The 24527-nt window shown below is 36.4% G+C and overlaps 1 protein-coding gene across 2 annotated transcripts in view; it reads left to right on the top strand.

Moving 5' to 3' along the window:
* The window catches only part of EML4 (EMAP like 4), a 164403-nt gene that overhangs the window by 96280 nt on the left and 43596 nt on the right, over positions 1–24527 (top strand). For both annotated transcript variants that reach the window (XM_030800374.1, XM_030800373.1), the window contains 5 exons: positions 15528–15651; positions 17512–17661; positions 19320–19389; positions 20942–21052; positions 22905–23000. In XM_030800374.1, coding sequence (XP_030656234.1) covers positions 15528–15651; positions 17512–17661; positions 19320–19389; positions 20942–21052; positions 22905–23000 — 551 coding nt within the window. The remainder of the gene's footprint in view (positions 1–15527; positions 15652–17511; positions 17662–19319; positions 19390–20941; positions 21053–22904; positions 23001–24527) is intronic.

The raw sequence follows: 24527 nt of genomic DNA, 5'->3' as shown, positions 1-24527 counted from the left end.
TCATTATTTATGCTGCCTGACTTTCTTCCTAACAAAGGAAATACAATGATTTGAAGTAGAGGAATCCAGCTACATTTTATTTTATTTTATTTTATTTTTTTATTTATTTTATTTTATTTTAATGTTATTTATTTTATTTTATTTTAATGTTATTTATTTTATTTTTTGAGACCGAGTCTCATTCTGTTGCCCAGGGTGGAATGCGGTGGCGCAATCTCGGCTTACTGCAACTTTCACCTCCTGGGGTCAAGCGATTCTTGTGCCTCCCAAGTAGCTGGGGACTATAGGCACCACCACACCTGGCTAATTTTTGGTGTTTTTTTGTTTGTTTGTTTGTTTGTTTTGTATTTTTAGTAGAGACGGGGTTTCACCATGTTGGACAGGCTGGTTTCAAACTCCTGACCTCAGGTGATCCGCCCGCCTCGGCCTCCCAAAATGCGGGGATTACACGCGTGAGCCACGGCGCCCGGCCAATTTTTGTATTTTTAGTAGAGATGGAGTTTCACCGTGTTGGCCAGGCTGGTGTCAAACTCATGACCTGAAGCAGTCCTCCCGCCTCAGCCTCCCAAAATACTGGGATTATAGGCGTGAGCCACCACACTTGGCCCAGCTACATTTTTAAAACTCCATCTTATTTCCAAGAAATCTGAAGATTCAAGGTGAACAGTAAAAATACAGTATTACAAAAAGGGATAAAATACTAAAGGGAGTTTTCTCCTTTAAAAAAAGTTTTACCTAGAAAAGCCATTTAGAAGATTGATAAATTTTAACTCAGTTTTCTGTCTTGCCAACTTCATTGCAAATAATCACTCATTTCTTGATGCTAAGACTGAAAATATGAGTCTAGCAAATCCATTTCCCCTTAAGTTTTTCTTTTATATTGATTGTAACTTCTGGCTACTTGCTGTTGTTGGCTTGTTGAGACGAAAAAGAGAGAGCAGACTTTTGGCGAATGCATATTTAATTTAATTGCAGTGTAGGTAAGTTTTATACATCAATTTTACATTCTCTTTAGATTGACTGCAAATTTAATTGAAGCATGCTGTTCTTAATGAAAGCATGTCCTTTCTGTGCATGGTTTTCACAGCTCATTTCTGTATGTCATAGTTAGCCTTATTTTCTGGTCTATTATAGTAACCAACTACAACGCGGTTAAATTTTTTTTTTTTTAGAGATTTAACTTGATTTCTGTGGATTTTTACTTTTTTGGTTCCAAAAAGAAAAGAAAGAAATATTTCTAATAGTCTTTAGGTCATTTGTATTTACATAGACGTTCTAAGTGAAGTTGAATTTTGCTGGCATTCTTCTTTAGTAGGTCTTACTTTCTCCCTTCTTTATAATACAACATAGATTAAGTAATGTTTGAGATACTTTAAAGGGAAAAATGAAATTTTATTTATGAAGATAATTCTTAATATGTTATATATCAAAACTTTTAAGAGAGGGGGTCTTGCTGTGTTGCCCTGGCTGGAGTGCAGTCACTACCTTGGCTCACTGCAGCCTTGACCTCCTGGGCTCAAGCAGTCCTCTCACTGAAGCCTCCCAGTAGCTGGGACTACAGGCGCGCACCACATACCTGGCTGATTTTTTGTATTTATTGTAGAGATGGGGTCTCACTTTGTTGCCTAGGTTGGTCTCAAACTCCTGGGCTCAAGCAGTCCTCCTGCCTCAGCCTCCCAAAGTGTTGGGATTACAGGCGTGAGCCACCACTTCTGGTCTGAAAACTTTTTTTTTTTTTTTTTAAATAAAGGCAGTGGTATGTGATAGGAAGAGCAGCGAATGGGGAATAGCTGTGTTTAGTGTTTGGTCCTGGCCCTTACGCGTAATAGCCTTATGACCTAGGCTGAATGACAATGTCTCTGAGTGGTTTTCTACTCTAAGTATAGTAACTATAAAGCTTATTTCACATGACTACTGAAGGATGAAAGAATATATATGAAATACAAATTGAAATATAGTGGCATCTACTGAAATAGGGAACATTTGAGGAGAAGGAGATGTGTGGAAAAGGAGTTTGGCTTTGGACAATTGCATTTGAGTTGTCTATAAAACTTAACCTACATGTAGAGATGTATAGCAAACAATGTCATGTAGATGTTTAAACACATGGATTTTGGAGTCCAGAGAGTGGTTTTGCCATTGACTTAGCTATAGTGACCTTGAGCAGGTTACTTCAACCTCCCTAAGTCTTTGTTTTCTCATCTCTAATTGAGATAATAATAAGCCATTAAAGGGTTACTGTAAAAATTATAGTAATAAAGTGTACCCAGTACCTGACATATAATACCAAGTAAGTTTTAGATATTAATATATGAATTTGGCAGTAAAACCTTGCACTCAGATTTGTATTATAAGATGAAAAGATAATTTTTAAATAGGTGAGATTCATTGACGGTAAGTTGTAAAGCTATTTTAAAAGTGTGGTATTCATTTTGCATGGCATATTCACAACACATTTTCCAGTATTTCAGCTATTAATGCTAATATTTGTCATTTTTGGACATTCTTTTTAAAATATGACATTAATTTAGCCTCTTTTCGACAATGATAGCTGTGGCTTGTTCCAAATCATCTGCTTTGATTTGAGAAGAAGCCTATTTACATATGGTACATTTAGGTGAGTGGTAACAGAGAATACTTAACCTGAAAGGCCTGTGTCCTTCAGACAGAGAAGAGTAGGAGAAAAGCTAGAAAGCTGCGTATTCCAATCACCACTTAGGCAGAAGTCAGGAAACTGGTTGTTGAAAGCAATAGAAAGTGGAATGGGATGTACACAGGGCAATCTCTGAGGTTAGGTGTGAGAGGAAGGGCAGGTTATGCCACTAAAAAGAGGCTCTTACTGACCTATATGTTTATACCCTGAAACCTAAACTTTTTTCATTACTCTCTTCCCTAGTTCTGCTGGGTTGTGCTCCAGATACAGCAGAGATAAAGTCCTAGCATGTCAACTTAAAATTTGAATAAGTTCCATGTAGTACTATCTATTGTTAGAGGTAGCAGTTAGGTTCTAGTACAATAGTGTTCACTTTGGTGAGTTACTGATTTCAAAAATTTTTCCAAGCTAAGTTGGGGGACTTGAAGCACCATGTATAAAATTGCTTATTGTGGAAAATAGATAACAATTTGACAAATTTTCTAATAAACAAAATGATACTGCCATTAAGGTCATCCTTGAAATAGTTATCAGGTACAACTGGCCTTCCATATCTGCGGATTTCACATTCCTGGATTCAACTGACCTGCATTCGAAATATTCAAGGAAAACAAAGTTGCATCTGTGGTGAACATGTATAAACTTTTTTTTGTCATAATTCCCTAAACGATACAACAACTAATAAGTAATCTAATGATGATTTAAAGTATACAGGAAGATAGTCATAGATTACATGGAAATACTATACCTTTTATATCAAGGACTTGAGCATCCACAGATTTTGCTATCTGCAAGAGATCCTAGAGCCAATGTCTCATGGAAACCAAGGGACCAACTATATATTACATTTTAAATTTATTATTTATTTATTTAGAGACAGGGTCTCACTCTGCCACCCAGGCTGGAGTTCAGTGCACGATCATAACTCACTGCAGCCTTGAACTCCAGGCTTGAGTGACCCTCCTGCCTCAGCCTTCCAAGTAGCTGAGACTACAGGCATATACCATAACACCCAGCTAATTTTTGTATTACTTTATAGAGGCAGGGTGTCACTGTGTTTCCCAGGCTTTTATCAAACTTTTGGCCTCAAGCAATCCTCCCAACTCTACCTCCCAAAGCATTAAGATTATAGGTGTGAGCCGCCGCACCTGGCCTACATTTTTTAGATACGAAAAGTAAGTGTCACATGCTGTCATTATTTCTGAAGCAGAATCTGAATGTCTTCAAAATGTTTTTTTCAGACTTGAATAATCTTAAATTTAATTTTTCTCTTGTAGAACTTCATACTAGGCCTGTTTAGATTTAACACATAATTACCTGGTCATGTTGAGAAACTGAATGACTCAGATCTCTACTGGAAAGAAATCTGCCTATTTTGAGGAAGAAGGAAGTCATCAATCACTAAATCCCAGTCTTCCTCTTATGGTGCTGCCTCCCTGCTCTAGGATTAGATTCATTGTTACTTACCATTTCAGTACAGTAATATCCTAACTGTACAGGTATATCAAGATAGAAGGACAGTTATAATATCTTAGAAAATTGAGAAGTAATTGACTATTAGCTACCTCTCCAAAAATGGCTTCAGATTAAAAATACTTGAAAAGTCATTTTGAATTATATACTGTCTAAAATCCCTCAGTAATTTATTGTAGCCAAATTTTTTATCAAATAATTTTAAAATAATACAAACTCATTTATAAAATTGGGGAAGGGAAAAAACCTGAATAATCTTGTCATTCTAACATGTTACAGTTCTAATGTGTTTCTTTATTGTTCTTTATCAGATAAACATTTTATACATTCATTCATTGATTTAACAGATATTTACTGAGTGCTTATTTTGTCAGACCCTATCCTAGGCACTCAGAGTTACAGCAGTTACAGTGTTGAGCTATGTGGAACTTACATTCATGCTCCATAGACAAAACAGATAAATACTTCGTATGTCAGGAAGGTGATATATATGGGGAAAGAATAAGGAGAGTAGAGAATTGCTATTTTATATAGAGTGGTTAGGGAAGATATTTCTGATACGGTGACCTGAAGGAAGTGAATGAAATATGAAGTATGTAGATAACTGTAAAAAGGATTTTATGAACAGAGGAAGCTGGAAGTATATAAGCCTTGAGGCAGGAACTTTCTTGCTGTATTAACGAATAGCAAGGAGGTCATCATCATAGAGTACATACAATTTTGTATTATTTAGCAATTACATTTATAAAATACAGATTCATTCCAAGCAAGAGAAGCTTCATGAGGTACCTCATGTAGGAAAGGGAAGCAAAGTGATATAGCAGAAAGGGCAAATGAGTAGTAAACATGAGACCTAATTAGGGGTAAAATGACCTGTATCACAGAAAATTAAAGAATCACAGTTCTACACTGTGAGTTAGATAACTCATAACTTTGGGAGAAGCTGAAAATTCCATTTGCTAAAGGAAATGATTTTAGAAAACAAAACATTGTTGTCTGATAAAATTTTTCCTGTTACCCTGAGACTTTGGGTCTCAGTTTCCTTACATATATTTAGGCTTAGATTAGATATCACTAAGGTCTTTTTGGTAACTTTCTGAAAGCTTTTTCTTGCAGCAAACAGAAAATGAAGGACAGTTTCCTCCTGTCCCCACAATACCTTCACTAACTTGCTTGTAAACTACCTTTTGAAGAACTTAAAGGCTGGGTGAGGTGGCTCATGCCTATAATCCCAGCACTTTGGGAGGCCAAGGTGGGTGGATTGCTTGAGCTCAAGAGTTCAAGATCAGCCTGGGCAACATGGCAAAACCCCATCTCTACCAAAAATACAAAAATTAACCAGGCGTGGTGGCACACATCTGTAGTCCCAGCTACTTGGGAGTCTGAGGTGGGAGGATGGCTTGAATGCAGGTGCTTTTGTTCAGAGCCTTGCATTATGTTTTCTGACCTTTTGGCTCCAGGCACGTTTAGTCCTAAAACCTGTTCACACCTGTGCAAACTTAGCATTGTATCTGAAAGAATAGCTAAAATTTATCGATAAAGATATGTAATAGCAGTGTCCTGCTGACGCTGTATATTGTGTCACCTATTGAGAGGGTGTATATTGTCACTTACTGAGAGAGAGTGCAGTTTGAAACAAACGAAAAAAGTCAAAAGCCTTTAATTGAACTACAGACCGATTCTTTTCTTTTTACCAAGATGGTATCCCAAATTTGGCAATTCCAGAATTTAGGGAAGAAGTTTGTTGAGTGTGGATAAACAGAAAGGACGGAAGACCAATGCATTTCCAACGGGGACACATACTTAATTCTAAAACTTATTTATTTTCTTTTTTATTTTTGAGATAGGGTCTCACTGTGTTACCCAGGCTGGAATGCTGTGGAATGATCACAGCTCACTGCAGCCTTGACCTCCCGGGCTCAGTTGATCCTCCCATCTCAGCCCCCAGAGTAGCTGGGACTATAGGAATGTGCTACTGTGCCCAGCTAGTTTTGTATTTTTAGTAGAGACAAGGTTTCGCCATGTTGCCCAGGCTGTTCTTGAACTCCTGGGCTCAAGTAATCCGTCCACTTCAGCCTTCCAGATTGCTGGGATTACGGGCATGAACTACTGTGCCTGGCTAGTTCTAAAATTTACATACTGTCCCTTTTAATAACCTGTGTAACCATAACTTGGATCCCTACATCTGGGCTTTGTCCAGGTATTCTCTGTATTTTTATTTATTTAAGAGGGTAAAGAAGGCACTGCCAAGGACAGCAGGCCCGCCAGGCTGCTGGTCTCGCCATCTGTATTTTAAAAGGAGACCAAAAAAAGGGGACCTTTCCTCTGTTGGAGATTTTTTTTTAAGCCCTATAAAGCAAAGATCTGATTTCATAATGTTGTGGTTAGTAGCAGTCTTCTAGATTAAAATATGTTTGAAGGCTGTCCAATTTTTTAAAATAGAAACTATCCCAACTTCTAAGAACATGTTCTTGACATCCTCTTTCCTTATTTTCAGTGAAGAAAAAAGCCCCAACTGCCTTCTCTGGACATCAAGTATATGACTTCATTAGAGAACGTTCTAATCTTTTATGTATTTATTGTGGTTAAAGTCTTTTCATTCAAATTATGTGTATTCTTGCTATACACATACTTTTTTAAAAAATCTAAACTAGAAAATGTAATTAACTAGAAATTTTTCAGTCTTCAAGTATGCCAGTTAACTGAGTGAAATATTTTCATAGTTAGAAATCTATGCTGTCCAGGCCAGGCACAGTGGCTTATGTCTGTAGTCCCAGCACTTTGGGAGGCCAAGGTGGGCAGATCACCTGAGGTCATCAGGAGTTTGAGACGAGCGTGGCCAACATGGCAAAACCCCATCTCTACAAAAATGCAAAAATTAGCCAGGCATGGTGACGCCTGTCTGTTGTCCCCACCTACTTGGGAAGCTGAGGCAGGAGAATCGCTTGAACCCGGGAGGCGGAGTTTGCAGTGAGCTGAGATCGCACCACTGCACTCCATCCTAGGCAATAGAACGAGACTCCATCTCAAAAAAAAAAAAAACACTAATCCTGTCCAAAAATGGCAGTTATATTCTATATTGTATTTCTAGCTCTAATAATTGTTATTGTTTTCTAGAAGCACTTTGAAAAGAATGCTAAAATTTGTGATTAGCTGTAGCCAGAAAGAGTTGCAGTTGATCAGTGGCATATACCAAGATTTCAAGGAAAAGGCATAGTAAATCATGTGCCATGTCCCTGAACTACACTCACAATTTTCCAAAGAACAGTTTCACCAAAAATATTCTATTGTTTTCCTTTAATAATGCTTTTTAAACTTTGGTGAACTATTTTAATGTTTCTAAAAATATATTCAAATAATATAGTGAGCACCTATATACTGACCACCCAGATTTATCAGATCTTTACATTTTGCTTTATTTGATTCAGGGGTTTTTTTCGTTTGTTTTTTTTTTCCTTTAAGAAATAACATTATAGTTGAAACTTCTCATTAATCCTATTTAATCAGAATTTTTATATACAGGTTTTTAATGTTCTGCTGAGGCCTCCTGATTCCCTCCCTGCTATAGTTAATTGAGAAAGCAGAGCCAGGGTGTTAAATATTTTGACACTTGAAGTTTCCTTTTCAAATTTCTTATTTTTAAAAAATTAAGTGCAACTTGGTATATTCATATAAAATGAGAAGCTTTTTCATTTATTTAGTGCTCTAAATAATTTTTCCTGAGGATATAAGTGAATAAGTTGGGGAAATTTTAAAAATAAAACCATATTTTGCCTACAGAAAAGTTTTAAGCAGTATAGTTAGTCTTTTAGCAGTTTTATATGTCTCATATTGTTGAAATAGATTTCTTTTCCATCTTTTCCCAAAAAAGTCTTTTCAAGCAGTAAAAATAATCTAAAATGCTTAAGCAAACTCATATCTGATATTTTCAAGTAATTTTATGACAATCAGAGTTGTAAACAAAACATCAAGAGAAATCTGATTAAAGGAGGTTTAGGTTCAAGAAGGTGGGTAACTGTAAGTTGGCTTACTACTGTAATTAGTATAAGAGTTGATTAACAGGTGCACAAGACATGGTTATGTCTCCAATCTAAGCTCCTAAGAGGTTAGGTTCGTATCTTTTATACTGTGCATCTCCCACCCCACTATGTAATTAAAAATTCAGGAAATTTTATCAGCCAATAGAATTCTGCCAATAGAAGAAAAAAATTAAAGTAGCATTTTGTACTTAGTCAGATTTTTCAGACCCAAGTTTTATGCTAGCTGATAAAACTACTAATCTTTAGCAAGTACTGGAACTAGGAATTTTTTAAATCTGTGAAATAAGAGAGTTAGATTATATCCTTCTAAATTCCCTTTTAGTTTATTTGGTTACCTACGTTTTATGATTTAACTATTTTTACAGCTAGATCATTGAAAGGGGGCAAAATCCAAACATCCTTACAGATTCCATTGTTTCATTGGAATTTTAAAATATTGAATTATAACCAGAAAATAACTGGATCATTAACTGGGACTTGAAGTCTTTTGTTTGGATAAAGAAACTTTTTAAGAAAAGATTTTAGCCTTCCAAAAATGGCCCTTGTCACTTTCTACTATAAAATTATAGTTAATATTTCTAGCATTTTGGTTGTCCTTCTTTTGTTTACCTCTGGTTTTGGGAAGTAGAGCCTGATAGTATCAGAAAAAAGGCTCAAATTAAGTAAAGATTCTTTAATTTTCTGTTTTCAGAAATTAGGTAGCATCATACTCTCCTACCTTTCAGTTAAATAGAAAACTCAAATTCCAGTTTGGGGGAGGCTATTTAGTTCTAAAGATTGTAAAATACAGATTAAAAAATGGGTTCCTAAAATGGAAACTTCCGGGAGAAAGATGCTTTAAGTTGTAAGCAATCTAGATGTTCAGGAGGCTTTCTACAGGTAGTACCCATCACACACATAATTACAATCACAGTCCAAATCCCTGAAGTTCTGCTGTTGCCTTTGAAAGGCTTTTTTTTTTTTTCTTTTTAAAAAATCTCTAAGTCCAGAAATAAAGCAAGCTTAAAAAAATCACTGGAGGAACTGATCTTGGAATGGAGTATGCCCAGTGCCATCTCCCTTCTCCACACTGCCTGAATTTTTCCTTTTCGTTTGTTACAATTTGTGAACGATTAATAAGTTTTTATAAGGATCTTATATAAATTACTTTAAAAACCAATATTTATACGTGAGTATGAACCATTTTGATGGCTTTGCTCAGAACACCTGAGATAACTGTCCCAAAAGAATGGGAGTTTTGATTAGGGAATATGATAACCACTTTGCAATTTGGGACACCTCTGAGTATCAGATGGCTTAAGGGAGATGCAAAAGTAGAAGAGCAAAACCCAAGGAAACTGAAGGGGAAGCATTAGGAGGAATGGGGGAAGGACACAGAAGGGAAAGTGCAACATCAAATATTTCAAATTTTTGCCTAACAATCACTCTTTCCAAAGATAGTAGAGCAGAAACATCTTCCTCTTCTACTGTACTCCCTAATTTCCAGCTGTTGGGATTCAGAGCTCAAGCTCAAATCAAACTATTTGGATTAAAAGGAAGCTGTATTGTCACCTTTTAATTGGACTAGTCTGAGGCCCTTACCAGTATCTGAACAGCACTGCCTAATGGAAATACAATGTATAACGCATATGTACTTCAAATTTTTCTAGTCAAATTTTTAAAAAGACACAAGTAATATTAAGTTTTAATAACATTTTTAACTCAAGGTAGCCAAAATACTGTCATTTTGATGTGTGATCAGTATAAAAAAATTATTAGTAAGATATTTTACTTTTCTTTTCATACTAAGTCTTCAAAATCTGGTTTGTATTTTATATTTCCAGCATATCTCAATTCAGACTAGCCACATGGTAAGTGTTCAGTAATCAGTGTCTGTTATTTTAGACAGAGCAGGTCTAGATCATAGTTTTAGAGTGTAAATGTTTCCCGAGTTCTAAGTAATAGAATTTTGGAACAAAGTCTAAAAATTTATTTAACCTCTCTGAGCCTTGGTCTCCCCTTCTGTAAAAGGAGGTTAGACTAGGAGAGCTGTAAAATTTCATCCAGCCCCAACATTGTATGTGTCTGGGGAAATGAACAACAGCCTTTATGAACAATATCCTACAGAATTTCTTCTTTAATAATTAAACTACTCTATCACTGATCAGATTGACTTAAAAATATTTATTTTGTTTGAACATAAGCTAGTAAGTGCTAAAGCTGAGATTCAAACCAAGGTCTGTATCACAAAGCTTGGCTTCTCTTCACTCCCTCTCAGTCCCAGAAATTTTCACCATACCAAGGTTGGAGATAAAATGTTGAGTCTAGTTATATTTCAGTTAGCATCAGCTTCATTATTGAATACCTCATACTGTGTTTACTATCATGAGACAGGTAGTTTTCCTCACTTTCCTTTTCTGGACCACCAGACTTTGTATTGTTACTGATCTCGTATTCTGCTTTGATCAGTCCCGTCGCCCATCCCTTATTGAGTTTCCTGGTGGTTTATAGTGAAGATAGGCAGAAAGTAGCATTGGGATAATTAATACATACTGACTATAAGTTTTATGATTGTAAGATCAAGAAGCCTGAGACTCTCAGGAAAAAGTTTGCAGTGAGAATTTGACAGTGACTGGGGAGAAAAGAGGCTCTTCTTCATCTATATATTTTACCTAATACCCAAGGTAAAGAGTGTCTTCCTAAAAGAAGAGGTTGCAAACTGGTGTTGTGTGCAGGCCAAAGGTATATTTTCATATGATGTTTTCCCTTTTTTGGTAGAGGAGTAAACATTTTAAAATTGGTAGGTTTCACAATAAATTATAGATTTTCTATTTCTTTTGAAAAATAAGACTTAGTAACACTGGGTCCACATTCTTCATTGAGTGGGCTTGCTGCTCCCTCCCTGAGATGGGGTATGGGGTATTCGAATACAGTGTCCCCACCCTCAGTCATCATGTACTCTCCCACTTCTCTCATTTTCATCTCCTGCAAATGAATTTGTGTTGTTTTAAAATGTACATAATAGACTCAGCAGAATTCTAGTTTGCTTATACTTGCTGTTCTGTGGACAGTCACTTTAAAGCTTATGAAAAGATACTATAGTGTACTAAATCATAAACAATTGCTAAACAGTGTTTAGAGTGGTCATAAATCCCTTTCAAAGGCAAAAGGATAAATATATGTCAAGAACCTCATATTATGCTTTATAGTGTGATGTCTTATTTAATCACTTATAATTCCAAACAGTAGGTAGTGTTACCACTTTATGTATTGAGAAAACGAAGCCAGTCTTGCAGTTAACAAAGCGTGAAGCTAAGATTCAAGTCATAATCTTTTCCAAAGCTCATGCTGTTTTCAATATAATGTATTGCCAGAAATTATTTGAAGCGTTTAGGTTATATACTTGATCTCCAACATATATGACCAATTTATAGATAGTGAAAGCATTGTCATCCTAATATGCATTGCCATTTTTATATCATATCAGAAAAGTTAGAAGCACTAGATCATGCCTTTGCTTTTCTACTTGGTTTCTTAGGCTGCTTGACACTTGATACCCAATATGGTGTTCTGAGCTGTGCCTGTTCAAAAAGGAGAGCATTTTTTTTCTTCCCTGATACTGTCACTAACCCTCCCCCTTTGCTGTACCTACACGCCTTTCTAAGTGGTGATAGAAGCATCTATTAAATATCTTTTTTACTCAGAAAGTATTTATGATGTACACCTCTGATCAAAGATCCTGGAATAAATTCCAAAGGATGAGATATCTGCCTTCAAAAAGTTTGTAATCTTAAAAACTAGAGGAAAAATTATATAACAAGTTGATACTTAAAAGAGTAAACTATACAAATAAGGACAAGGAAATACAGATCAGGATGACCGCAGAAGTAGGGAATATTTATAACTGGTCATTTTCTTATCAAATTTCAGCTATGCTAAAAATCATCAGGAAGTAGAGCCCACTCTTAGATTCAGAAGTAATGAAGACGTACATCATATGATGTTAAAACCATAGTGTGGGAGGCCTTAGCCTGTTCTTAGATCAAACTCTGAGGCCAACTACACTGAGTAATAATAATAAAAATAACTTGAACTTCTCACCCATAACAAGCACAACCTTTTTTGTTGTTTTTTTTTTTTTTTTTTTTTTGAGATGGAGTCTTACTCTGTTGCCAGGCTGGAGTGCGGTGGCATGATCTCAGCTCACTGCAACCTCCGCCTCTCCGGTTCAAGCGATTCTCCTGCCTCAGCCTTCCGAGTAGCTGGGATTACAGACATGTACCACCACACCCAGTTAATTTTTGTATTTTTAGTAGAGACGGGATTTCACCGTGTTGGGCAGGCTGGTCTCAAACTCCTCACCATGTGATCTGCCTGCCTCGGCCTCCCAAAGTGCTGGGATTACAGGCATGAGCCACCATGCCCAGCCCAAGCACAACCTTTTAATCTGACTGAAGAAATACTTGCAGACATTCAGGAAGTAATTTATCTTTCCTTCCTCTTCATGGTTTGCATTATATAAACTAGTGCATTGTTACATACTCTTCTCCTTAGGTCGTTTAAGTCATTATTAGAGATCCTAAGGTTGTATCAGCCTCTGGGTGATGATCACATTTTCAGTCTGGTTCTAATGCTATTTTCGTATCATGCCAGACAAGTTGGCCAAGTGCTAGACATTTCCCATGTATTTGTACTAAGTCTTTGTCTCTCCTTTAGCTCCTTTTGTAACCATTTCACAATCACCATCAATATTATTAAACCTGTTATATGTAGGTCACTGGGATGCTAGAGGCAGGGTTAAGTGGGGGTGGGGTTTTTTTGGTTTTTTGTTTTCAAAGGAATAGCGGCCGCGTGCGGTGGCTCACGCCGGTAATCCCAGCACTTTGGGAGGCTGAGGGGGCGCGGATCACTTGAAGTCAGAAGTTTGAGACCAATCTGGCCAACATGGTGAAACCCTGTGTCTACTAAAAATGAGCCAGTTGTGATGGTGCATGCCTGTAATCCCAGCTACTTGGGTGGCTGAGTGGGAAGAATCACTTGAACCCGGGTGGCAGAGGTTGCAGTGAGCCGAGCTCGTGCGACTGCACTCCAGCCTGGGTGACAGAGCGAGACTCCATCTCAAAAAAAAAAAAAGAAAAATTCCATCAGTTGAGTGAAGTATTTTCTTTTGTAAAAGATGTATAATATTGCCCAGGCGTGGTGGTTCATGCCTGTAATCTCAGCACTTTGAGAGGCTGAGGCGGGTAGATCACCTGAGGTCACGAGTTCAAGACCAGCCTGACCAACATGGTGAAACCCCATCTCTACTAAAAATACAAAAAAATTAGCAGGGCATGGTGGCACATGCCTATAATCTCAGCTATTCAGGAGGCTGAGGCAGGAGAATCACTTGAACCTGGGAGGTGGAAGTTACAGTGAGCCAAGATGGCGCCACTGCACTCTAGCCTGGGCAGCAAGAGCAAAACTCTCTTTAAAAAAAAAAAAAAAAAGATGTGTAATATTGATTTGATTCTAGACTTGTGTTTTTTAACATTTTAGTTTTAGACTGTCGCAGATCATATAAACACCTATTGGTTTATGTAAATATAAGACACCTATGCTGCCAATAAGAAAACTGTTTCTTAGCACTGTCCTGAAAATCTCAGAGTATTATATTTGAAATCTTGAGGTCATGTTTTTGTTTTTTATTATTGCAAGATATATATATATATATATATGCCACATTTTCTTTATTCAGGTGAGTTTAGGTTGTTTCCACATCTTGGCTATTGTGAATAGTGCTGCTGTGAACCTGAGAATACTGATGTCTCTTCAAGATCCTAATTTCAATTTTTCTAGAAAATACCCAGTAGTGGGATTGCAGCATCATATGGTAGTTGTGTTTTTAACTTTTTGAGGAACCTTCATCCTGCTTTCCATAGCAACTATACACCATTTTGCATTCCTACCAGCAGTGTACAAGGGTCCCAGTTTCTCCACATCCTCATCAACACTTGTCTTTTTTTTTTTTGAGACAGAATCTTGCTTTGTCGCCCAGGCTGGAGTGCAGTGGTGCGATCTTGGCTCAGTGCAAGCTCCACCTCCCAGGTTCACACCATTCTTCTGCCTCAGCCTCCCAAGTAGCTGGGACTACAGGCGCTCGCCATCATGCCTGGCTAATTTTTTTTTTTTTCTTATTTGTAGTAGAGACGGAGTTTCACAGTGTTAGCCAGGATGGTCTCAATCTCCTGACCTCATGATCTGCCCACCTTGGCCTCCCAAAGTGCTGAGATTACAGGCGTGAGCCACCGTGCCTGGCCGTCTTTTTATTATTATTATTATTATTATTATTATTATTATTATTATTATTAATAGCCATCCAACAGGTATAAGGTAATACTTCATTGTGATTGTGATCTGCATTTCTCTGATGATTAGTGATGTTGAACAGTTTTTTATATACCTGTTGGCCATTTTTATGTCTTTGGAGAAAAGACAAAAGAAAAGATGTCCTTAGTCCATTTTAAAATCAGTTATTTAACTATTGAGTTCCTTATATATTTTTGAGATTAACCCTTTATTAGATACATGGCTTGCAAATATTTTCTCCTGTTCTGTAGGTGGCCTTTTTATTGTTGATTGTTTCCTGGCGTAAGAAAAACTTATGCCATTTAACATCTGTAGGTTCATCCAGTAGTGTGGTAGACATGGTTGTTGTCTATCCAAATAATCTCACTCTTCAAGTGTTAGAAAAACTGCTGTCACAAAATTTTCTTTAGTGTTTTTCTACTCAGCCTTCCTGGACTTCTTGTAGAAATGTGTCGACTTAGATAAATTATATTTTAATTATGAAAAAATTATTCTCAGTTAAGGAAATGGCCATTGGTTTTTTTCCCTACAATGTTTTAGACTAGGACTTTATAGTATCACTTTGTTTTCTGTATGCTGTGTAATATAGTTGGCCCTCTGCATCCATGGGTTCTACATCCACAGATTCAGCCAACTATGGTTGAAAATATTTGGGGAAAAAAATTGTCTATTATACTGAATATATGCAGACTTTTGTCATTATTTTCTAAACAATACAACAACTACATACCATTCATATCGTATTATGAGTAATCTAGAGATGATTTAAAATATACAGGTTATATGCGAATACTATGCCATTTTGTATCAGGAAATTGAGCATCCATGGATTTTGGTATCTGAGGATGGTGTTCCTAAAATCAGTCCCCCATGGATACAGGACAACTATATAACAAAAACAATTGTATATAATGAGACTAAAACTTTGAAGTAGTCATTTTTGTCTTGTTTTTATTGTATCACGTTAATAATCCACTTTTGTATGACTATACAGAAAATACGTATGACTTAACTTTCGTCTTATGTTTCAACAGAAGGAGAATATATTAAAATGTTTATGCGCGGTCGGCCAATTACCATGTTCATTCCTTCCGATGTTGACAACTATGATGACATCAGAACGGAACTGCCTCCTGAGAAGCTCAAACTGGAGTGGGCGTATCCTTCTCTCCCATGACAGCAAATTCGTTTGCTTTGTCTCTAGTTTGACAAATGAGTTAACCTATTCTCTGTCAAAATTGTCTTTATACAAAAAAAAAAAAATAACAGCTACTTAAAAAATTAAAAAGGAAACATCAGGCCAGGTGCGGTGGTTCACGCTGGTAATCCCAGCACTTTGGGAGGCCGAGGCAGGCGGATCACAAAGTCAGGAGTTCAAGAGCAGCCTAGCCAACATTGTGAAACCCCATGTTTACTAAAGATACAAAAAATTAGCCAAGTGTGGTGGTGCATGCCTGTAATCCCAGCTACTTGGGAGGCTGAGGCAGGAGAATCACTTGAACCCAGGAGGCGGAGGTTGCAGTGAGCCAAGATATGCCATTGCACTCCAGCCTGGGCGACAGGGGAAGACTGTGTCTCAAAAAAAAACAAAAAAAACAAAAAAAGGAGACATCATCTCTAGTTCTTTGCTGTTAGCAATTTAAAGCCATCAAAGTTTCAATCTTTGGAAAGGACAAACAGTATTTTGTGAACATCGTGGCAGGTACTTGTGGTATGCTAGAAAAGGCACTAGACTGGAATTGGAAGACTAGTGTTTGAGTTTTGGCCCTGCCACTTACTCTCTGTGAACCTTAACTTTCTTTACTTATAAAAGGGGTTAATTAATAACCCATACCTCACAGGGGCTACTGTAGGAATTAAATAAGAAAACATCAGTTAAGCATTTTGTAACCTCAAATTAACAAGGCTGATTCTAATTCAGAATTAACTTTTCAGCCAGACCTTTTTTAAAGTGACTGTTAAAGGAGAGCTTTCCTAATTTCACCTAGAAATTTTCACTTCTCTTAGAACCTCCAAGAAACTCAGTGAAACAAAAGGAGTTGGTAGTTTGAACTCTGTTGTCTGCCTCCATTCTCCTGTACTTCCTCCCACGTCCCTTGAATTATTCCCTTCTTAGGCAGATATCAGCTTGGACACACTCACCAATTCTTCAGTTCTGTACAACATATTTTTAACAAACATTCTGCCTACCAAACTGTTCCTGGCTATTACTTATCATTTAGGTCCAGCATAAATACCCCTTTTCCAGATAGGCCTTCTTTTGGTCCCTCCCTTCTCTCTCTTTCTCTCCATCTAAATTAGGTCCTCCATTTAGGCTTTCTCCTAGCAGTCTCCCCCCCCCCCCCCCCACGATTTGTAATTTTATATTTGGTGATTAATTTTTTTCTTTGCCAGAGGATAAGCTCCAGAGACATAGGCCCTACATTTTTTTTGTTCAGAACTGAATGTTCACCATTATGCCTGATACACATTAGGATCTCAATATATATTTGTCTGGTAAAGGAGAAAACTAAGATTTAAACATACTAAAAGAGTCAGGTTACACTAGGGATAATGGCAGGATACGAGTTTTCCTTTTTTTGGGTGGAGGGGTGGGGGTGGGCGGCAGCAGAGTCTCTGTGGCTCAGGCTGGAGTGCAGTGGCACAATCATTGCTCACTGCAGCCTTGACCTGACCTCCTGGGCTCAAGTGATTCTCCTACCTCAGCGTCCCAAGTAGCTGGGACTACAGGCACAGGCCACCATGCCTGGCTAATTTTTTTTATTTTCTGTCAGAGATGGGGTCTCACTATTGCCCACACTACTCTCAAACTCCTGGGCTGAAGTGATCCTTCCACCTTGGCCTCCTGAAGGGCTAGGATTACAGGTGTGAGCACTCTGCCCGTCCAGGACATAAGTTTTCTAGTTCTAGTTCAGTCTTCTTCATTGTACCTTCCTAATTCCTTAAGTATCCATTGAAAAATCTCTTAACAACTTGAAAACTATGTTTATTTAAAACCTTGACTCTTTTTCTTTTAAGATATGGTTATCGAGGAAAGGACTGTAGAGCTAATGTTTACCTTCTTCCGACCGGAGAAATAGTTTATTTCATTGCATCAGTAGTAGTACTATTTAATTATGAGGAGAGAACTCAACGACACTACCTGGGTCATACAGACTGTGTGAAATGGTTGGTATCATTTAACATTGGTTCATTTTTGTTCTTTCAGGCCCTCATTTTGTATTTTTTAAATTTGGATTTTATTGAAAGTGATTTCTTGTGGAAAGCTCAGAATGTAAAAATATTATGGGTCATCTGTTGAATATATTTTAAAAAGAAAAAAAGGACTTTCAGCCTCCAAAATGGTGGTATGGTATCAGCAGCAACAAAACACATCCTCCATAAATCATGATTGGAACCTCTTCTGCTTTCTCAGATGTCTTAAAGTCTTTCTCTTCTCTGGTCTGTAGTATGAAGCATATATGGGACAGACTGGATATTTTCAGGTTTCTGAAAGTGATTATTGGTTACTTATTTATTGAGGATTTGTCCTCTGTAGATAAATTTTAGACTTGAAGCTTTATTCTTTTGGGAAGAAAGAAATCTAGCTGAATAAGGATCATAAGTATGCCATAGGATATCAGACTACAAATGTGAGAACTCCTTTTAAATGCTTTTAAATTATTTTGTTACTTTTTAGTTAAATGCAATTATTTATTGTTTATTAATATTTTCCAACTTTTATTTTTTATTTATTACCCTTTTCCCCACTTAGATCCAAGGACTGACTGGATGTTTCCTAACATTTAAAAGCTTTTATGTCTATACTATTCTGGCACCTGTATCTTTATCCAGAAAAAAATTAATAGATGACTATTAGAATATTATATAAATATTGAACTTTTGGAGTTGATTAAAATATTGCCTTTTACACTCGCAGAATAATGTATGTACAAAACTATTTACTGCAACATTGTTTGTGATAAAGATTAGAGACAGCCTAAGTATTTTTCAGTTGGGGACTACTGGTGAGGTTGTAGTGTACCTATAGGTCACCATGTAGCTGTAAAGAATGAGGAAGCACTTTATGTATTAATATGTAAATATCCCTCTGATGTATTCTTAAGTACAAATATTTGAGAGCAAGAGAATGTTCACAGTGTTCAACCGTTGTTGAAAGAGTCTAGATACGGACATAAAGATGTCTTTTTTCAGAAATTTGCTAGTCACTCGTATACGTACTGTGAGTAATTTAGGCACATACGCTACACTACTACCCATTTCTATTTAAAAATTCCTTGCCTCAGTTTGACTTACAAGAATTTAGCACTAAGAACTAATTAAAAGATTGAAGGCACTATGTGTGAAGATGCTCATTGCTGTTTTCTTTTGTTGAAAAGTAAGGAATGGCCTAAAAGATGAAAAGTTGTCAAGTCAGCATGTATGAGGATTATGTAGCAAAAGGAAAAAATGCTTGTACTTTAATAGATTAAAATTACACAGCACAATATTGCATCTTCACTATAATAAAGTCATGTGATTTGTATGCCAGTGTGCATGGACTAGAAAGGAACTTGAACAAATGAAAACAGTTTGTTAGCATGCCACAGTTGTAAATATTTTCTTTGAACTTAGTGTTTCATTAATCTGTGCAGCTTAACAAGTAAAAAGTACAGCTGAAGATTCAGAAATCTTCAGATATTTGATGTTTGTTTGATTTGCTAAAGAAAACAGATAAACGTGTTTTTTAATGATTAAAAACTGCTTATTTGAAAAATGTCAGTACAAAGGTATTCTGCTGTTTCATGTTTCCTGTGTTTAAAATCATTCTTAATACTGCTTTTTAGCCTTGCTATACATCCTGACAAAATTAGGATTGCAACTGGACAGATAGCTGGCGTGGATAAAGATGGAAGGGTGAGTGGCATAGTGTTATGCATTCTGTACCTAGAGACATTGCTGTTAGAGTGGAATCTATTGTAATTTTAATCACAATTCATTTGTTTTATTGTTTTAAAATTTAAGTACTGAGAAATTTCTAGTATAAGCATGGAAAAAACATTAGGATACAAGAACACTTTAAAAGACAAAGTCATACTAATAAATTTTGTTTCTAAAAAATAAGTGTTCTCCCTTAAACCATTTACTGTAAAAATGGGAAAACTGATACGCTCATTACATTTTCTTTATATAAAGTAACGTATAAAATAACTTACCAGTGTCTGCCGGAAGGTACTGCAGTTTCCCTTAGTTGATGAACCTGTTGATTCTTATTTACTTAATTAATTAATTATTTATAGGGGTGGAAACTCACTGTTGCCCAGGCTGGGCTCAAGCTCCTGGGCTCAAGTGATCCTCCAGCCTTGGCCTCTTGAGTGAGTAGCTGGACTGCAGGTGTATGCCACCATGCCCGGCTAACTTTTGATTTTATATGTGACTAGAACTGATATAACTTAAAGAGTTTCAGTTACTATTTAATATTATTCAGTTGGTTTGTATAACAAATACCTTATTTCTAAGGATCAACAGTGAATATTAATGGTGACTGAGTAACGTATGTATGACTATACTCATGACATTCTCAGGCTTCAATTTCTTTAAAGAAAAGGAGTAGAAGGTTTCTGCTGGATAACTTCTAAGACCCCTTCCAGTTTCAAATGCAATTTAAGGGCTGTTTAGCAGTTTATTGGACATTGATAAAAAGTGTTATTTTCTCAGGAATGAAGATTAGTAATGCTAAAAGCAAAGAATCCAGAGCAAATTTGCCTGGATTAGAATCCGGACTCCACCTTTTTTTTTTCTTTTTTTCTTTTTTTGAGACCGAGTCTTGCTGTCTCCCAGGCTGGAGTGCAGTGGCGTGATCTTGGCTCATTGCAACCTCTGTCTCCCAGGTTCAAGCGATTCACCTGCCTCAGCCTCCTGAGTAGCTGGGACTACAGGCGCGTACTACCATGCCCAGCTAATTTTTTGTATTTTTAATAGAGATGGGGTTTCACTCTGTTAGCCAGGATGGTCTTAATCTCCTGACCTCACGATCCACCCGCCTCAGCCTCCCAAAGTGCTGGGATTACAGGTGTGGGCCCCCGCGCTTGGCCGACTCAACCTTTTAATAGCGGTATCACTTTGGGCAAGTTATTTAAATCTCTGTATTCCAATTTCTTCATCTGTTAAATGATAATTATAATAGTGTACCTATAGCACATAGGATTAAACGAATTAATACATGTCATACTTAGAATAGTATGTGTAACATAGTAAATACACAAGTTATTTGCTGCTATTGTTTTCTTATTTTCACAGTATAGGAAAATACCTACTTAAGATTCATTTGGAGGCATGTCTAAATCTAGTAATTTATTAGAAGCTTATCCATCCCTATTACTTTTTTAAATGGCATTAGTTCTGTGTGCTGTTGGTGTATATTTGCATCCACCTGTCCAGTTAGCCCTGCTATCTTGTGTTTTTGCAGCCTCTACAACCCCACGTCAGAGTGTGGGATTCTGTTACTCTATCCACCCTGCAGATTATTGGACTTGGCACTTTTGAGCGTGGAGTAGGATGCCTGGATTTTTCAAAAGCAGTAAGTAACAATTTTTAGAGAAGTAAGCAAGCTGAACAAAAAAGCAGGAAAGAAGTTAAGCTCAGTTTTGTGTTTATGTGTCCATGAAGTGATAATCCTGAATTGAAAAATGAGATGCTAGCTATTGCTAACATATTAGCTATTGCTAAATGGCTAGCATTTCGACCTAAGTGCTAAAGTACTTTGGTTTAGTTAGGATGCAAGATATTTTACTTTAATTATTCTTGTAATTATGCTGCCTTGAGGTAGAGCTCCCATGTAGTAGCAGGAAGTGGTTAGAGGAATATATACAAAGCATAGGACAATTTCACACAAGCAATAGGATGTATTTTTGCCTTACCTTGAATCATAGAAAAGATCTATTTTATTTTAAAAATTCACAGGAAACTTGGCCAATTCTGTACAAGTACTGGCTTTTCTTGATGTCATATTTGAGCAGCAGTAACAAACAGACCTTTGTATTTCCTAAAGTCCTGAATTATCTTGGTTTTGAATTGATGACAACATGGGTTTAAAATTTCCCCCGGCAGTCTTTTCTAAGTGTTGAGGCCTTATTCTGAGGGTAAAATAAGACAAGATCTTACTCATTTAAACATTCTGGTTTTTTCTTGAATTGTATATAATTATGATTATAAAGTATACAGGCAACCTTCTATATTTTAGGATACATACTTTTTTAATTTCAAAGATAAATACCCCTGTAGATTTTATGTGACCTCAGTTATATATTCATATTATGTCTTCAGTTCTTAGCCATTGGCAACTGTATTCTGGATTATGGGAGTTTTGTGGGACATGGAGGAAAGGATACTTTTAGAGCAGAAAGATAAATTTTAGTGAATTTAGGAACGTTGCTAGCTTGAAGGCACTGAATGTCAAGGGTCCAACAAGTCAGGAATTGGGAGAAAGACATTTAGAAAAGGAGATAAGAGGTCATAAAGGCAATACTTTTGCTACTTTATTTTCTCTCATAAATCTCTATAGCAGGAACTGTTGTCAGGTTGTTGATAACCATTGTTACGGTGTTAAGACCATCTTGAATTGCCTCATAACTCTATCTTTTCTGATTCAGTTAATATTCCAATTTAGGCTAAGAGAAATATAAAGAGGAGAAGAGAGTAAGCTCTGCCCTTCCTCAGTGCCTCTCACTCTTCATTGCAATGTTTCTCTGTTCCATAACATTGTAAAGCATATTTCACAAATGATACTATTTTAAAAAAGCATTTAATATCATCTATAGTTATTTTTCTTAAACTGGGATACTTAAAATACATGAATGAGAATGGTTTCAGAAAAATAGGAAATTTCATTATAAAAAAGGAATTTCATTATAATTTTACTTAGGTTGTTTATTCAAGTTAATGTAAGTCAGGTGTCTCACAGAAAACTGAAATCAGCAAACTTTAAAATAGCCATGAATTTTAGCTTATTCTGTCAAACTGTCAAAATTTAGTGAGGAACAAAGTTATGAAATTGTGTACATTTCTTCTTGCCTACCACAAGGAAAAATACCTTAATACAGGCAGTAAGAAGGAAGCATAAGATGCAGAAGGGACTAGGATAGCCTCAAAATTAGTCACTATCTCTGAATAATAGGAGTGACTAGATGGCAAGTGGAAATCAACCTGGAGGGATGAGGGGATTTAAATAGAATATTTTTTAAAAGAATCTTTATATTTTTGAGGAAAATACAATTGTAGTAAATAGTGTATTCATTATGTTTCAAAGAGCGATGAGTTTAAAGGATTTTGGGTTATCTTACTATTAGCAGTTTTAATAATATGGTATTTCTTTCTTAGAATGTTAGCCCTATCAGTGAATTTTAAAATGCCTCTAATTGACTTTTCTTTAGGATTCAGGTGTTCATTTATGTGTTATTGATGACTCCAATGAGCATATGCTTACTGTATGGGACTGGCAGAAAAAAGCAAAAGGAGCAGAAATAAAGGTAAATTTTTAAAAAACTGAGTATTATCTCTTAGAGTACATTACTTGTTTTGCAGGTATTTGGAACTATATTGGTATTAGAACTATCTGTTCTTAAGTCACAAAAGCAGATTTACTAGCCAAATTCAGCAAATTTAGTGATTTGTCATAATCCTTAAGATATTAACACTATAGTTATACAAGATAAAATAGTCAAGCAACTTGAAGCAATTTCAATATTTCAGACATTACTATAGTCCTGAAATGCCAGAGTAGATGGATGTGTGATCTCAAATCTTCTTGGTTTTCTTCTTCAATAAAACATGTAATTTCATTCCATCTTTAAAACTTTAGAAATCTAGAGGAAAAATTCAGTAGGAATATGGCTGATGTAACTGAAGGGCTTATGATAAGTTTTTTGGTCTTAATTGTGTTTGTAGGATTATTTTAGAAAATTTAATAGCATTTATAATTGCTATAATTGCATTATAACTCTTTACAAGGGTTGATCTCTGTGTGGATCAAGCTGTACGTTGCAAGAGAAGAATGTAAAATGCATTGAAGCTGTGTTTATATGAGCCAGAAATGGACTTCTCCCTCTGACAGGCTTTTAAAAAGATTCAAAGTGATAGAATGGCTTTAAAAAGTCTGTGTAATAGTTGCCATACTCTTAAATAACATCACATTTCTCTCCAACTCCTCTCTTAACAGTTTTGTTTTGAGTAAGCTTCAAGCTTTTAGCTTGTTGGGCAAAAAGATTATATGATGTTTAACTTAACGTTTTGAAAGAAGTAGATTTGATTGTACTTAAAAGGAATATAAGTTGTCAGAAAACCTCAAACTTTAAAAAGCATAAATGAAGATATAGATTGACTTCTGGTTATTCAGAGTAATTTAACATTGAAACATAGGGAAGTTGCATGAAAATGAAATATATCAATTTTGATTATTCATAGTAAGGTTTACTAGATGAAGTCTTGTGGTTTTCCTCCTACCGGCGATTTCTCGATCTCCTTTCCAGGACTTTAAATGTTGGTGTTCTTCAGAGTTTTATTCCAGATGCTCCACTGATACTATATGCTGCTCCCATGGCCCCATTTTCTATCTGCTGAGTCCCATATCAGTTATCTCCAGCCCAGATCTCTAACAGGTTTAACTCATATTTCTAGTTGCATCCCAGACATCTTTCTTTGAATGTCCTCTACCACAAATGAAAATCAACATGTTCAAATCTGTACATAATCATCTTTCCTAGCCCCCAACCACCAGTTTCATCCCTTAGTGATTGACACCGCATTTCACCTAGCTACCTAAGCTAGAAACTTGGACATCATTCTTGGCTCTTTTTACCTCACTTCTCACATCCAGGTAGTCAGGAAGTTCTCTAAACACCGTGTCCCAAATATCTGCATTATAACAATTTCTAGTACAAGCTACTGCAAAACAATTAAAATTAACTTAATCTGGCCAGGGGTAGTCACTCACACCTGTAATCTCAGCACTTTGGGAGACCAAAGTGGGTAGATCATTAGATGTCAGGAGTTCAAGA

Source organism: Nomascus leucogenys, chromosome 19 (assembly GCF_006542625.1).
Source record: "Nomascus leucogenys isolate Asia chromosome 19, Asia_NLE_v1, whole genome shotgun sequence".
Taxonomy (NCBI): Eukaryota; Metazoa; Chordata; class Mammalia; order Primates; family Hylobatidae; genus Nomascus; species Nomascus leucogenys.
The sequence above is the reverse complement of the archived record's forward strand: the minus strand, read 5'-3'. Positions and strand labels throughout refer to the sequence as shown.